Below are 16397 nucleotides of genomic sequence, written 5' to 3' on the forward strand. Positions count from 1 at the left end.
AGTGCTCATCACTGCATTCTCTAACCAGAAAGTTGGTTGGCTCTTTGATGTCATGTAGGTTGATACATTGCTATGTTTTCATATATAAAGCCCTTTTACAAAAACTCCCACTGCAGCTAACATCTTTACTAAACTTTAGACATACGAGTTACCACATCCAGTCTCCGGGATGGCTCACTCTGGAAATTCCTTTGGTCTCTACTGACTTAGGTAAATCAGCTTCTAGTGGAACAATCTTCTAAATGTACTTTACATGTAATATTTTGGTGCCTCTAGGCCAATTCAGAAAGCTGATTGAGGGCTTATTTATTGATGAATGTGTTTGTTTTTTATGACCATGTTTTTCCTTTCTGCTTACATTTTGAAGTGGGTATTTTCTGTCATTTCGGTAGTGCCTATCTGTAAAAGAGACCCTGGTCTCAGTGGGACTCCCTGATCAAATAAAAAGGTTGAAATAAATAAATGAATAAATATGAGATCGTATTGAAAGACTATTCTAATTCCTAATTATGTGTTCAAACGAATAGATGACCAGCATTTGGTTCCATCTGCCTTCTAATGATTTGTTAGTAGGCTACTGTATGTGGTAGCAAACATTAGTATTTAATGTCAAGATTATCAAGATGCCAGTGATGAAAACCTAATTTTGACATGAATCAGAAAATAGATTCTTTATACATTATATGTAATCCAGATTCTTTACCCTAAATTGTCATGAGTTGGAAGCATACAGTCAGTGGGAAAAAATCCCTCACACTTCAGTTTCACTTTGAACTTAATGCTAGCCAACAGCCTGATCTTGACAGTAACATTACTGAAACAGCTCACATTGTTTCCCAACAGCTGAACAAACATTCTAGAGACAGTCGGTGACACGGGTCGCCTGGTTAAGTGACATTGCACAAGGCTACTATAGTAGCAACACTTTGCACTGGGAATTTCAACTGACATTTTGCTGGACAAACGTCCAACTTCAATTTACACTTCCTCATTATGTTAGGTCATGCCCTATGAAAATAGCAATGACCACTTATTGAGAGTTAACATTTAACAAAAGATGCTGTTACAGTAGTCAAATCACGAATATTGAAATCCTTTCCCACAAGCCCAAAGCATGAATTAGTCATTTTCAAAAGAGAAATTGTTCCCTTTATTTTACACCACATCATTTGGTGAATTAAACAGGATGAACGTTGCATATCCAATGCTGCAAATGAACTAATTTGAACTCATGTTCCCATTTGAATGAGAAAGTATTTAAAAAGTGTGAGAACTAAACATAATGACAGTGCACTCAGTACATAATGCACTGCGTACTTTCCAAAGGTTAAATTAAGTGGGTAATGGCTCACAAAAATAACTGATTATAAAATGTTAAAACCATAACTCAAACATTGTCAAGCACCTAAGGACATCACATTTAGTTCTGAAATGGCAAAGATGTGCCAGCCCGCTTTAACATGAGCTCACTGACCTCCTCCTCCTCTTGGATGTACAGCAGGCCCTGTTTCCTCCAGGGTACGATGCCTTTCAAGATGAACTCCACTATCTTAGAGCTTCGAAAAACTTCCCCCACGTATCCCCAGAGCTTGTCCACGGCCGAAACCGAGCTCTCTATTCCTTCAATTTTCTCCCGTTGCCATTTACCCTCCTGCTGCAAGTTCTTCAGCAGTGCCACGGTTTCCCCACACATTACCCTGACCTCCGAGAACAAGGCTGGGTCCCCTCCACCTCCACGAGAGCCACTGTCCCCTGCCTGGGGGTCCCTGTCTTTTCTGAGCTGGGCCAGGTCCTTCTCCAGCATCCCCATGCCCTGACACACCATATCCAGCCTCCTGAGGACCTCTGTCTGGCTACAGGCTATCTGCTCCACCTTCACCTCAAGCTGATTCAGCTTGACCTCCATGCCTCCCAGGCTGTTCAGCAGGCTGTTAGTTGGCTTTTTCATTGCTCCAGAAGGGGCCCCAGCATTGTCCAATTTACCCCCCTCGTACATCTTGGCAATGCAGGAGGCCAATGTCTCTGGTTTACTCATAGTTCCAAGAAATTCCACACAGAAGGGAACAAGTGTCAAGCGAGACAAAGGAAGCTGTGCTAATCCACCTTGCTCCAAGCTGAATTGGATCTATTTTAGTTCAAGCTCCCGAGGTGGTGTTGTTCCGCTCCCATACAGGCAGTCTGCCGGACCCTGTTGTCTGTATGTGCCAGAGACATGACACTACTTAAATAAACACCAACTCTTCGCTATCTTATCTTTCCACTTGTCCCCCCCCCCCTCCCCCCCCCCCTCCCCCTCTCTACCTACCTCTCTGTCCCAACCTTTTTATATAGTAGCCCCCCCACTGCCAAAATTCCAATGGTCGCTTGACGTCACCAAAACATTTAAATTCAACCTCAGAAGATGCTGTTGACTGGTGGGCATGCAAGGAATGACCTTTTGAATATGGCCTTTCGCCAGTATTAAGAGAGAGATGTTGTGAACTTTGGAAAGGTTGTTGTTTTAAAATGTTGACCCATTGTCATGTTGCTTCCCCATTGGTATGTACAGGTTGTTTGTTTGTTTGCTGGTTGGTATATGTTTTAGATTGTTTACTGGTGCTGATAGAGTGAAGTGAACCATTGGTGGATCTAAAGGTTCTGGTCCGCCCAGCACAGCTGCTCTGATTGGGTGACTGTCCCCCATCATCGCTCAAAGGAAAGTGACTTGACATTGGCTGACACTTCCCTTTAAAAATAAACCTCTGTAGACAGAGGAATGATGAAGTGCAAGCAGGAATCTAAGCAGTTGCCCTCTCCCTCTGGTCCATGGTAAGGGAGACTGGGGTTGGTTGCCTCATGGGTTGGTTGTCACAGTGCATATCACTCTGAATCTAGAGGGTGCTGTGTAATAACAAAAAAAATCAAAATGTATGAATTATTTGTCTAAACATAACATGTGTAAACATAACAAGATTCAATAACAGACAATCTGAACAAGGTCAACAGACATGTGACTAACAGAAATTGAACAATGTGTCCCTGAACAAATTGAGGGGGGGTCAAAATCCAAAGTAACAGTAACAGTCAGTATCTGGTGTGGCCACCAGCTGAATTAAGTACTGCAGTGCATCTCCTCTGCATGGACTGCACCAGATGTGCCTGTTCTTGCTGTGAGATGTTACCCCACTCTTCCAACAAGGTACCTGCAAGTTCCAGGACATTTCTGAGGGGGGGGGGGGGGGGGGGGGTCCAAGAGATGAGATCCCAGACGTGCTCAATGGGATTGAGAACACTGACATTCCTGTCTTGCGGGAAATCACGCACAGAACGAGCCGTGTGGCTGGTGGAATTGTCATGCTGAAGGGTCATGTCAGGATGTGCCTGCAGGAAGGGTACCACGAGGGAGGAGCATGTCTGCAATGACAACAAGCTCAGTCCGATGATGCTGTGACACACCGCCTCAGACTATGATGGATCCTCCACCTCCAAATCGGTCCTGCTCCAGAGTACAATTCTCGGTGTAATGCTCATTCCTTCGACGATAAACACGAATCCGACCATCACCCCTAGTTAGACAAAACTGCGACTTGTCAGTGAAGAGCACTTTTTGCCAGTTCTGTCTGGACCAGCGACGGTGGGTTTGTGCCCATAGGTGACGTTGTTGCCGGTAATGTCTGGTGAGGAGCTGCCTTACAACAGGCCTACAAATCCTCAGTCCAGCCTCTCTCAGCCTATTGCGGACAGTCTGAGCCCTGATGGAGGGATTGTGCATTCCTGGTGTACCTCAGGCAGTTGTTGTTGTCGTCCTGTACCTGTCCCGCAGGTGTGATGTTTGGATATACTGATCCCGTGCAAGTATTGTTACACGTGGTCTGCCACTGCGAGGATGATCAGCTGTCCGTCCTTTCTCCCTGTAGCACTGTCTTAGGTGTCTCGCAGTACGGACATTGCAATTTATTGTCCTGGCCACATCTGCAGTCCTCATGCCGCATGCCTAAGGCACGTTCACGCAGATGAGCAGGGACCCTGATCATCTTTCTTTTGGTGTTTTTCAGAGTTAGTAGAAAGGCCTCTTTAGTGTCCTAAGTTTTCATAACTGTGACCTTAATTGCCTACCGTCTGTAAGCTGTTAGTGTCTTAATGACCGTTCCACAGGTGCATGTTCATTAATTGTTTATGGTTCAGTGAACAAGCATGAGAAACAGCGTTTAAACCCTTTACAATAAAGATCTGTGAAGTTACTATGATTTTTACGAATGATCTTTTAAGGACAGGGTCCTGAAAAAGGGACGTTTCTTTTTTTTACTGAGTTTGTGTTTTTCATTGGTAAAATAAAAAGCATGTAAAGTATTTCTTGTTATTTTTATTATTTTTATTCAATTTATTATTATTTATTATTATTTTTATTCAATTTATTATTATTTTTTATATATATATTTTTTTTTCTTGGGCCTCTATAACTATATCTATTGTTTTTTTTTTTTGTGTGTGTGTGATTTGGATTCATCTCCTCTACCACACGGAACCCCACTAATCCTACCGCACAAGGTGGCTAATAACAGACCTCCATCCTATACTAGCTTGCTACCGATGGCCCGGCTAGCTGTCTAAATCACCGTGACCCCAACCAACCTCTCTACTCACTGGACCCTTTTGATCACTCGACTAAGCATGCCTCTCCTTAATGTCAATATGCCTTGTCCATTGCTGTTCTGGTTAGTGTTTATTGGCTTATTTCACTGTAGAGCCTCTAGTCCTGCTCACTATACCTTATCCAACCTATTAGTTCCACCACCCACACATGCGATGACATCTCCTGGTTTCAATGATGTTTCTAGAGGCAATATATCTCTCTTCATCACTCAATACCTAGGTTTACCTCCACTGTATTCACATCCTACCATACTTTTGTCTGTACATTATACCTTGAAGCTATTTTATCGCCCCCAGAAACCTCCTTTTATTCTCTGTTCCAGACGTTCTAGACGACCAATTCTTATTGCTTTTAGCCGTACCCTTATCCTACTCCTCCTCTGTTCCTCTGGCGATGTAGAGGTGAATCCAGGCCCTGCAGTGCCTAGCTCCACTCCTATTCCCCAGGCGCTCTCTTTTGATGACTTCTGTAACCGTAATAGCCTTGGTTTCATGCATGTTTACATTAGAAGCCTCCTCCCTAAGTTTGTTCTATTCACTGCTTTAGCACACTCTGCCAACCTGGATGTTCTAGCTGTGTCTGAATCCTGGCTTAGGAAGACCACCAAAAATTCTGATATTTTCATCCCAAACTACAACATTTTCAGACAAGATAGAACTGCCAAAGGGGGCGGTGTTGCAATCTACTGCAAAAATAGCCTGCAGAGTTCTGTCCTACTATCCAGGTCTGTACCCAAACAATTTGAACTTCTACTTTTAAAAATCCACCTCTCTAAAAACAAGTCTCTCACCGTTGCTGCCTGCTATAGACCACCCTCTGCCCCCAGCTGTGCTCTGGACACCATATGTGAACTGATTGCCCCCCATCTATCTTCAGAGCTCGTGCTGCTAGGCAACCTAAACTGGAACATGCTTAACACCCCAGCCATCCTACAATCTAAGCTTGATGCCCTCAATCTCACACAAATTATCAATGAACCTACCAGGTACCTCCCCAAAGCCTTAAACACGGGCACCCTCATAGATATCATCCTAACCAACTTGCCTTCTAAATACACCTCTGCTGTCTTCAACCAAGATCTCAGCGATCACTGCCTCATTGCCTGCATCCGTAATGGGTCAGCGGTCAAAAGACCTCCACTCATCACTGTCAAACGCTCCCTGAAACACTTCAGAGAGCAGGCCTTTCTAATCGACCTGGCCGGGGTATCCTGGAAGGATATTGATCTCATCCCATCAGTAGAGGATGCCTGGGTATTTTTTTTAAATGCCTTCCTAACGTTCTTAAATAAGCATGCCCCATTCAAGAAATGTAGAACCAGGAACAGATATAGCCCTTGGTTCTCCCCAGACCTGACTGCCCTTAACCAACACAAAAACATCCTATGGCGTTCTGCATTAGCATCGAACAGCCCCAGGGAAGCTGTTCAGGGAAGCTAGAAACCATTATACACAGGCAGTTAGAAAAGCCAAGGCTAGCTTTTTCAAGCAGAAATTTGCTTCCTGCAACACTAACTCAAAAAAGTTCTGGGACACTGTAAAGTCCATGGAGAATAGGAACACCTACTCCCAGCTGCCCACTGCGCTGAAGATAGGAAACACTGTCACCACTGATAAATCCACCATAATTGAGAATTTCAATAAGCATTTTTCTACGGCTGGCCATGCTTTCCACCTGGCTACTCCTACCCCGGTCAACAGCACTGCACCCCCCACAGCAACTCGCCCAAGCCTTCCCCATTTCTCCTTCTCCCAAATCCAGTCAGCTGATGTTCTGAAAGAGCTGCAAAATCTGGACCCCTACAAATCAGCTGGGCTAGACAATCTGGACCCTTTCTTTCTAAAATTATCTGCCGAAATTGTTGCCACCCCTATTACTAGCCTGTTCAACCTCTCTTTCGTGTCGTCTGAGATTCCCAAAGATTGGAAAGCAGCTGCGGTCAACCCCCTCTTCAAAGGGGGGGGGGCACTCTTGACCCAAACTGCTACAGACCTATATTTATCCTACCCTGCCTTTCTAAGGTCTTCGAAAGCCAAGTCAACAAATAGATTACTGACCATTTCGAATCTCACCATACCTTCTCTGCTATGCATACTGGTTTCAGAGCTGGTCATGGGTGCACCTCAGCCACGCTCAAGGTCCTAAACGATATCTTAACCGCCATCGATAAGAAACATTACTGTGCAGCCGTATTCATTGATCTGGCCAAGGCTTTTGACTCTGTCAATCACCACATCCTCATCGGCAGACTCGAAAGCCTTGGTTTCTCAAATGATTGCCTCGCCTGGTTTACCAACTACTCTGATAGAGTTAAGTGTGTCAAATCGGAGGGTCTGCTGACCGGACCTCTGGCAGTCTCTATGGGGGTGCCACAGGGTTCAATTCTTGGACCGACTCTCTTCTCTGTATACATCAATGATGTTGCTCTGCTGGTGAGTCTCTGATCCACCTCTACACAGACGACACCATTCTGTATACTTCTGGCCCTTCTTTGGACACTGTGTTAAAAACCTCTTGGATTTAGGGGGCGCTATTTTAATTTTTGGATGAAAAACGTTCCCGTTTTAAACAATATATTTTGTCACGAAAAAATGCTTGACTGTGCATATAATTGACAGCTTTGGAAAGAAGACACTGACGTTTCCAAAACTGCAAAGATATTGTCTGTGAGTGCCACAGAACTAATGTCACAGGCGAAACCCAGATAAAAATCCCACCAGGAAGTACCACATTTTTTGAAACCACCTCATGCCAATGACTCCTTATATGGCTGTGAATGAGCTACGAATGAGCTTACGTTTTCCACGTATTCCCCAAGGTGTCTACAGCATTGTGACGCATTTCCATTGAAGAATAGCCGTAAGGGAGCATATTTAGTAAGTGGTCACATGGTGTCTCCCGCAGAAAATCTTGCGTAAAATACTGAGGTAGCCATTTTTCAATCGCTTCTTATGAGAAACCAATTGCCTCGACGGATATATTATCGAATATATATGTTAAAAACACATTGAGGATGGATCCTAAACAACGTTTGCCGTGTTTCTGTCGATATTATGGAGTTCATTTTGAAAAAAGTTTGGCGTTGTAATGGTAGCATTTTCCGGTCGATTTCTTAGCCAAGCATGATGAACAAACGGGAGCTATTTCGCCTACAAAAATAATATTTTTGGAAAAAAGTTACATTGGCTATCTAACTGGGAGTCTCCTGAGTGAAAGCATCCAAAGTTCTTCAAAGGTAAATGATTTAATTTGGTTGCTTTTCTTATTTTGGTGAAAATGTTGCCTGCTGCCAGCAGAGCTAGCATAGCATTATGCCATGATAAACTTACACAAATGCTTGTCTAGCGTTGGCTGAAACGCATATTTTGAAAATCTGAGATGACAGTGTTGTTAACAAAAGGCTAAGCTTGTGTTTGAATATATTTATTTCATTTCATTTGCTATTTTCATGAATAGGAAAAGTATTTATGTCCGCTGCGTCATGCAAATTCGTTTGAGGCTATGATTACGCTCCCGGATCCGGGATTGCTCGTCGCAAGAGACCCTCCAGGCAAGCTTCAATGCCATACAACTCTCCTTCCGTGCCTCCAATTGCTCTTAAATAGAAGTAAAACTAAATGCATGCTCTTCAACCGATCGCTGCCTGCACCTGCCCGCCTGTCCAACATCACTACTCTGGACGGCTCTGACTTAGAATACGTGGACAACTACAAATACCTAGGTGTCTGGTTAGACTGTAAACTCTCCTTCCAGACCCACATCAAACATCTCCAATCCAAAGTTAAATCTAGAATTGGCTTCCTATTTCGCAACAAAGCATCCTTCACTCATGCTGCCAAACATACCCTTGTAAAACTGACCATCCTACCAATCCTCGACTTCGGCGATGTCATTTACAAAATAGCCTCCAATACCCTACTCAACAAATTGGATGCAGTCTATCACAGTGCAATCCGTTTTGTCACCAAAGCCCCATATACTACCCACCATTGCGACCTGTACGCTCTCGTTGGCTGGCTCTCGCTTCATACTCGTCGCCAAACCCACTGGCTCCATGTCATCTACAAGACCCTGCTAGGTAAAGTCCCCCCTTATCTCAGCTCGCTGGTCACCATAGATTCTCCCACCTGTAGAACACGCTCCAGCAGGTATATCTCTCTAGTCACCCCCAAAACCAATTATTTCTTTGGCCGCCTCTCCTTCCAGTTCTCTGCTGCCAATTACTGGAACGAACTACAAAAATCTCTGAAACTGGAAACACTTATCTCCCTCACTAGCTTTAAGCACCAACTGTCAGAGCAGCTCACAGATTACTGCACCTGTACATAGCCCACCTATAATTTAGCCCAAACAACTACCTCTTTCTCTACTGTATTTATTTTATTTATTTATTTATTTTGCTCCTTTGCACCCCATTATTTTTATTTCTACTTTGCACATTCTTCCACTGCAAATCTACCATTCCAATGTTTTACTTGCTATATTGTATTTACTTTGCCACCATGGCCTTTTTTTGCCTTTACCTCCCTTATCTCACTTCATTTGCTCACATCATATATAGACTTGTTTATACTGTATTATTGACTGTAAGTTTGTTTTACTCCATGTGTAACTCTGTGTCGTTGTATGTGTTGAACTGCTTTATTTTATCTTGGCCAGGTCGCAATTGTAAATGAGAACTTGTTCTCAACTTGCTTACCTGGTTAAATAAAGGTGAAATAAAAATAAAATATATTTTTTTATAAAGGTTTGAATTCTGGGATTATACATCAAAAATATGTTTATAGAAAAGAGAAAAATAAGAGCTATTCCAAACCTTTTTCTGAGTTGCTAGGTCAAGCCATGTGGTTACTAGCATTGGTTGGGTTGGTAGTCACTATCAACTCATTGTAACCATACTGTCCGGGGACATTATACTGGCAGTGACACAATATATCCCAAGCTATTTTGTGCTGTTGCTATAAAAACCTCCTTTCCCAGTAAACACAAACACCTTTGGCCAACATATCAAAATGTGTTGGGAATACAGTGCCTTGCGAAAGTATTCGGCCCCCTTGAACTTTGCGACCTTTTGCCACATTTCAGGCTTCAAACATAAAGATATAAAACTGTATTTTTTGTGAAGAATCAACAACAAGTGGGACACAATCATGAAGTGGAACGACATTTATTGGATATTTCAAACTTTTTTAACAAATCAAAAACTGAAAAATTGGGCGTGCAAAATTATTCAGCCCCCTTAAGTTAATACTTTGTAGCGCCACCTTTTGCTGCGATTACAGCTGTAAGTCGCTTGGGGTATGTCTCTATCAGTTTTGCACATCGAGAGACTGAAATTTTTTCCCATTCCTCCTCAAGCTCAGTGAGGTTGGATGGAGAGCATTTGTGAACAGCAGTTTTCAGTTCTTTCCACAGATTCTCGATTGGATTCAGGTCTGGACTTTGACTTGGCCATTCTAACACCTGGATATGTTTATTTTTGAACCATTCCATTGTAGATTTTGCTTTATGTTTTGGATCATTGTCTTGTTGGAAGACAAATCTCCGTCCCAGTCTCAGGTCTTTTGCAGACTCCATCAGGTTTTCTTCCAGAATGGTCCTGTATTTGGCTCCATCCATCTTCCCATCAATTTTAACCATCTTCCCTGTCCCTGCTGAAGAAAAGCAGGCCCAAACCATGATGCTGCCACCACCATGTTTGACAGTGGGGATGGTGTGTTCAGGGTGATGAGCTGTGTTGCTTTTACGCCAAACATAACGTTTTGCATTGTTGCCAAAAAGTTCAATTTTGGTTTCATCTGACCAGAGCACCTTCTTCCACATGTTTGGTGTGTCTCCCAGGTGGCTTGTGGCAAACTTTAAACAACACTTTTTATGGATATCTTTAAGAAATGGCTTTCTTCTTGCAACTCTTCCATAAAGGCCAATTTGTGCAATGTACGACTGATTGTTGTCCTATGGACAGAGTCTCCCACCTCAGCTGTAGATCTCTGCAGTTCATCCAGAGCGATCATGGGCCTCTTGGCTGCATCTCTGATCAGTCTTCTCCTTGTATGAGCTGAAAGTTTAGAGGGACGGCCAGGTCTTGGTAGATTTGCAGTGGTCTGATACTTCTTCCATTTCAATATTATCGCTTGCACAGTGCTCCTTGGGATGTTTAAAGCTTGGGAAATCTTTTTGTATCCAAATCCAGCTTTAAACTTCTTCACAACAGTATCTCGGACCTGCCTGGTGTGTTCCTTGTTCTTCATGATGCTCTCTGCGCTTTTAACGGACCTCTGAGACTATCACAGTGCAGGTGCATTTATACGGAGACTTGATTACACACAGGTGGATTGTATTTATCATCATTAGTCATTTAGGTCAACATTGGATCATTCAGAGATCCTCACTGAACTTCTGGAGAGAGTTTGCTGCACTGAAAGTAAAGGGGCTGAATAATTTTGCACGCCCAATTTTTCAGTTTTTGATTTGTTAAAAAAGTTTGAAATATCCAATAAATGTAGTTCCACTTCATGATTGTGTCCCACTTGTTGTTGATTCTTCACAAAAAAATACAGTTTTATATCTTTATGTTTGAAGCCTGTGGCAAAAGGTCGCAAAGTTCAAGGGGGCCGAATACTTTCGCAAGGCACTGTATGTAGTGTGCAGAGCATTTGCAGATTGGGAAGACGTCACCGAGACATCAGAATAAAATGTTGATGCCTGGCCAATGTATAAACGATGTAGAACTCTAGAATGTAGAATGTGAGACGTCTTGCCAATTAGCAAATTGTCTGAACTGCTTTTTGCCAATGCATCATGTATATCTGTTGGGCAGAGGAGTGGGAGTGTTGGCTCTTTTTTTCCCCCTCCCCAATTTCATGGTACACAATTGGTAGTTACAGTCTTGTCCCATCGCTGTAACTCCTGTACGGATTCAGGAGAGGCGAAGTTCGAGAGCCGTGCGTCCTCCGAAACACGATCCAACCAAGCCATACAGCTTCTTGACACAATGCCCACTTAACCCGGAAGCCAGCTGCACCAGTGTGTCAGAGGAAACACTGTACACCTGGCAATTGTGTCAGCGTGCATTGTACCCAGCCCGCCACAGGAGTCGTTAGGGCACGATGGGACAATTGTGTGCCGCCCCATGGGTCTCCCGGTTGCCTGGACTCGAACCAGGATCTCTTGTGACACAGCCTTAGTGCCTTAAACCACTGCGCCACTCGGGAGACACCAAACACATATTTTTTATTACACACCCACACATGTGCGCAAACATGCGCATACACACAAATCTACTCAAAATGTCATACGTTGTTCTCAAGGTATAAAATGCTGAATTCTGTTAGGAATATTGTTCTATAAAACAAAGCCATTTCTAAGACTGTGCTATATTGCGTAATTCCATGTTAAAAAGGAATAAGCTACTAGCAAATGTGACAACCCACCCCATACGACAACCAACCCTGCGATGGGGCTGGTTGTCACAAGTGGGCAAGGTGGGTTTGATTGCTTGTTGGGAATAAGATATGAGAATTAAAATAGTCCCTATTCCACCCAAGACATTTCTGTTAATGTTGAAAGGAGTCTTGTAAGATATAAGAGAGAGTAAAAACTGTGACATCCAACCCCGGTATGCCCTACTGTGTCCCCTACTGTCCCATTGGATGGGAATGTTTTCCTGGAACATCCTGGCATTTTGTACTGCATGGGTCTTTCCCCATTTTCCAGTTATTAGTAAAGTATTCAGGTATTGTAAAGAGTGTGTGTTCTTTATCCTACTATTAAAAAAGACAGTTCAATGACAAATGGACCTCAATGATGAAATCTCTGCTTTTCAATGATTCAACAAGCTAGACCTTACATTTTTTTAGGCTAACATGCTCAGCTGTTGACAAATGAGCTCTAGCAAAATTATCTTGGTAAATATGCGTTAAGGCCATTTCTGAGAAGACAAAAGTGTTGTCTAATAATTCAATTATCACACATTCTGGGGATATGTCTTCATCCCAGTGCTGTGAATAGTGATGCAATGATTTGATGAAATGATGGGTCCCTGTCTCCTGGTCCGGAGAGCAGAAGATAGCCCATAGAACCATCGATATGCAACTGTAACACCGCCAAGTATTGGACGGAGTCCCTTAGGCCCAGTTCTAATGGGCAGAATGTAAGCTGGGTGCTTTATTTATAAAGTCCTTCCCAATGAGACTACAGGCTAGCTCTCTGCCTTGGGCCTACGCCAGGAACCATCCCACTGAAATGTAACCACATTATGCAATGGAGTGGCAATGGAAATCTCTGGTAGGATGCTGGCCCATCAAAGGAATGTGGCTCCGCTGTGGTTTTCCACAAGGGGGTTTGGCTGACTGGGGGGGGGGGGGGGGGGCTGCGCGTCACAGCAGCTCTGAACAATCATAACAACTCCATTTACCACCCCATAACCCAGGGCAGGCTAGTTAGCTAGCGTCCTAGCATATCAGAAAGTAAGCGTTGCTCATAAATGAATGTCTACTCCCCCAAAATGGGGCAGCCAGCTGCATTGAATAACAGGAAACAATAGATAATGAGAGGTGCGGTGACATGGGATCAGGCCAGCGATGATAATATGACCCAATACACATGGGTCATGGAGGGTGGGCCCGTAATACCAAGACCACAACAACATTTCAAATCCGAACAATCAAGGTCATGGACTCGTTGAACAATTATTAGGCTAATTTGGTTATTTAGTTACTGTATATAAAAACAATAGACAGTCACATTTTAATGGCAAATTAAATGACACAAATAAATAACCCTTAGTCTGAAAAGTAATTTAATATTTCACCTATAATAACTCCGTCGTCATTTAGCACAGATCTATTACATTTATTGCTTTGCTTAACCCTTTACACTAGTGAAAACTGGTCTATATGGATAGGGGGACACATTTTAATGTTTAACAAAATAACTATAAAAAGGATATGCATGACCATGGTAGCAATTGAAAGAGTACACTTAGGATCTTATGGGGAAGTTATCAGACCAAATGTGAGGACACAATAGTTCACCTGAGACAAGACTGAATCCAAACAACAAATGCTCAAAGTTGCCCAATTAACGTGAGGGATTTCGAACAACTGTCAAGTTTAGAACGACTGTCAGTCAAAACCCATATAGCGTTGTGAAGCGGAGACCCTGAGCTCTGACATCATGTATAGAATGTTACTGTACAGCCACTGCGTTACAATTTAGGGGCTTATCAATGACCAAACCTACCATTCCGACTACTTTAACAATGATTTGTGGGCAGTGGCTTCAAAACAACAACAACAACAAATCTACAATTTAAAAAAAAAAACATTTAGGTGGAAATTATACTTCCACCCAAAAGGGCACTTTGGAGACTGGAAGGGCAAATGGGCATGTTCTCTGCAAAGGTAGAGCCCTATCTGTGCACATGCCTGCCGGGAGGGACCATTAGACATCAAACACACGGACAGTTTCCCTCATTTGCACAGCTGCTGTGGTACCACTAGAGCTACTTAACACGTTTACTTGTATTTAATGTCTGTAAAAGTATCTGTAACAATAGCAGTAAAATAAACATGGCTCCTGGCAGGCACCAATAAAATCACAGAGTGAGAGAACATCAGACAGAGGAAATAAAGGAAACCCAACTAACTGGAGGGTTAATCTGGGTTATTTTCCCTCTGAAATGGAAACGTGACACCAAAGCTACCTCCCTGACACAACAACATTTCAGACCTGTGAGGTCACTGGAGAGGGTATTCTGGGTTTCGTCCAGTCCTCTCCATCTAACCCTGTACCATTACAGCCCATTGTCTACCAAAAGAGAAAATATGAAAACTGTCTGACTGAACGCCTCTGCATCGTTTCCATTCCCCCGTTTACAGGGGCAGTTCCATGTTACGTGACCGAATTTTGTGAGGTGGGGTGAAGAAGAATTGCGGGTGGAGGTCAGTGGGAGGTTTGCCTTGAACCCACAAAAAAAACAAATTTGATCTTTCCCAATTTTACACTGAATGGAACATTCTGGGGTGCATGTTCGGCTGACAGCATTGTGTGCATGGGAAATTCTCTGGATTTGTATCTGACTGGTATACTGATTTATTAAAACAAGTCCATCATTTTCATGAAGTGTTAGATGCATCTAAGTGTGCGTGGCAAGGTTTGAGCCTAGTGGGTCTAGTTAGAGCTCTTGGCAGACCAGAGGAGTCAGTATTTTGATCTGTTTGGAGAGCTACTGATGGAAAGTCTTTTGCTGTACCTAATGCTCCTCTTTCTCCACGACCCCTGACATTAATATGATACATGTATGTCAATCACAAGTTTAAAATACCAATGTGGTTCTGTGGGAGTAATACCACACAGCATATCAAATCAAAATGTATTTGTCACGTGCGCCAAATACAACAGGTGTGGACCTTACAGTGAAATGCTTACTTACAGGCTCTAACCAATAGTGCAAAAAAAGGTATTATGTGAACAATAGGTAAGTAAAGAAATCAAAATAACAGTAAAAAGACAGTGAAAAATAACAGTAGTGAGGCTATATACAGTAGCGAGGCTACATACAGGCTCTGATTAGTCGAGCTGATTGAGGAAGTATGTACATTTGAAGTCGGAAGTTTACATACACTTAGGTTGGAGTCATTAAAACTAGTGTAGTTTTGGCAAGTCGGTCAGGACATCTACTTTGTGCATGACACAAGTCATTTTTCCAACAATTGTTTACAGACAGATTATTTCACTTATAATTCACTGTATCACAATTCCAGTGGGTCAGAAGTTTACATACACTAAGTTGACTGTGCCTTTAAACAGCTTTAATCCAGAAAATTATGTAATGGCTTTAGAAGCTTCTGATAGGCTAATTGACATAATTTGAGTCAATTGGAGGTGTGCATGTGATTGTATTTTAAGGCCTACCAACACCATGGGACCACACAGCCGTCATACTGCTCAGGAGGGGAAATGTTATGTCTCCTAGAGATGAATGTACTTTGGTGCGAAAAGTTAAAATCAATCCCAGAACAACACCAAAGGACCATGTGAAGATGCTGGAGGAAACAGGTACAAAAGTATTTATATCCACTGTAAAACGAGTCCTCTATCGACATAACCTGAAAGGCCACTCAGCAAGGAAGAAGCCACTGCTCCAAAACCGCCATAAAAAAGCCAGACTATGGTTTGCAACTGCACATTGGGACAAATATTGTACTTTTTGGAGAAATGTCCTCTGGTCTGATGAAACAAAAATAGAACTGTTTGTTTGTACCATTATGTTTGGAGGAAAAAGGGGGGGGGGGGGTTTGCAAGCTGAAGAACACGAGGGTGGCAGCATCATGTTGTGGGGGTGCTTTGCTGCAGCAGGGGACTTGTGCACTTCACTAAATAGATGGCATCATGAGGAGGGACAATTATGTGGATATATTGAAGCAACAAGACATCAGTCAGGAAGTGAAAGCAAAGTGAAAGCAAACAATGTCCCCAAGCATACTTCCTAAGTTGTGGCACAAAGTCAAGGTACTGGAGCAGCCATCACAAAGCCCTGATCTCAATCCTATAGAACATTTTGTGGGCAGAACTGAAAAAGCGTGTGCGAGCAAGGAGGCCTACAAACCTGACTCCGTTACACCAGCTCTGTCAGGAGGAACGTGTCAAAATTCACTCAACTTATTGTGGGAAGGCTGCATGACACATTTGACCCAAATTAAACAACTTAAAGGCAATGCTACCAAATACTAATTGAGTGTATAAACTTCTGACCCACTGG

General features: G+C 42.9%; 1 protein-coding gene across 3 annotated transcripts in view; it reads right to left on the minus strand.

The window, feature by feature from the left end:
* The window catches only part of LOC110526266 (myosin light chain kinase 3), a 42089-nt gene that overhangs the window by 20963 nt on the left and 4729 nt on the right, over positions 1 to 16397 (minus strand). For 2 of the 3 annotated variants that reach the window (XM_021607076.2, XM_021607075.2), the window contains exon 1: positions 1475 to 2268. The exons of the other annotated variant lie outside the window; for it this stretch is intronic. In XM_021607076.2, coding sequence (XP_021462751.2) covers positions 1475 to 2035 — 561 coding nt within the window. In that variant the 5' untranslated portion in view covers positions 2036 to 2268. Of the gene's footprint in view, positions 1 to 1474; positions 2269 to 16397 lie in introns of those variants that run through there. 3 annotated transcript variants of the gene reach the window in all.

Source organism: Oncorhynchus mykiss, chromosome 6 (genome assembly GCF_013265735.2).
Source record: "Oncorhynchus mykiss isolate Arlee chromosome 6, USDA_OmykA_1.1, whole genome shotgun sequence".
Taxonomy (NCBI): Eukaryota; Metazoa; Chordata; class Actinopteri; order Salmoniformes; family Salmonidae; genus Oncorhynchus; species Oncorhynchus mykiss.